This window comes from Nanorana parkeri, unplaced genomic scaffold (genome assembly GCF_000935625.1).
Source record: "Nanorana parkeri isolate BGI_ZX_2015 unplaced genomic scaffold, ASM93562v1 scaffold3667, whole genome shotgun sequence".
Classification (NCBI taxonomy): Eukaryota; Metazoa; Chordata; class Amphibia; order Anura; family Dicroglossidae; genus Nanorana; species Nanorana parkeri.
Window position 1 is genome coordinate 2,074 of NW_017309935.1, and position 786 is coordinate 2,859.

At 61.3% G+C, this 786-nt stretch overlaps 1 protein-coding gene across 1 annotated transcript in view; it reads left to right on the forward strand.

The window, feature by feature from the left end:
* Positions 1-4: 4 nt before the first annotated feature.
* ST3GAL2 (ST3 beta-galactoside alpha-2,3-sialyltransferase 2) overlaps positions 5-786 on the forward strand; it is a gene marked incomplete at its 5' end in the record, with an annotated part of 6,347 nt that continues 5,565 nt past the window's right edge. The window contains one exon of the mRNA XM_018575232.1: positions 5-220. Within this exon, the coding sequence (XP_018430734.1) occupies positions 5-220 (216 nt within the window). The remainder of the gene's footprint in view (positions 221-786) is intronic.

Below are 786 nucleotides of genomic sequence, written 5' to 3' on the forward strand. Positions count from 1 at the left end.
GGCGCCGGCCGAGGGGCACCGCGTCCGGCTCCTGCCGGGCTACCCCGGGGTGAGGCACCACCCTCCGGCTCCCCGCCTCGCCAAAGGCTGCGCCTGCCGCCAATGCCTGAAGCAGCCCGGCTCCTCCGACTGGTTTGACCGCCACTACAACAACAACGTCCTGCCCGTGTGGATGGAGGAGAATCGGGTGTTGTCGGCGGACGTCCATCGCTGGTGGATGGTGAGTACAATGTACACGGTGCCGGGAAGTTCCTCCTAGGATGCCGGCCTTCCCGATGGACGCCATTCAAGGGCCAACGCGTCCTGGAAGGGCGATGGGAAGGTGACGGCGGCACAACGTGTCCTGGTATAGGGGACCCCTGTGTGTGATCCGGTATAGGGATCTCTGTGTGTGATCCGGTGAAGGGGCCCCCCTGTGTGTGATCCGCTGTAGGGGACCCCCTGTGTGTGATCCGGTGTAGGGGAACCCCTGTGTGTGATCCGGTATAGGGATCTCTGTGTGTGATCCGGTATAGGGGCCCCCCTGTGTGTGATCCGGTATAGGGATCTCTGTGTGTGATCCGGTATAGGGATCTCTGTGTGTGATCCGGTATAGGGGCCCCCCTGTGTGTGATCCGGTATAGGGATCTCTGTGTGTGATCCGGTATAGGGATCTCTGACCCTCTTTGGGGTAAGTGACCCCTGTGTGTGGGGTAAGTGACCCCTGTGTGTGTGTCTGTGTGTGGGGTAAGTGACCCCTCTGTGTGTGGGGTAAGTGACCCCTGTGTGTGTGTGTGTGTGTGTGTG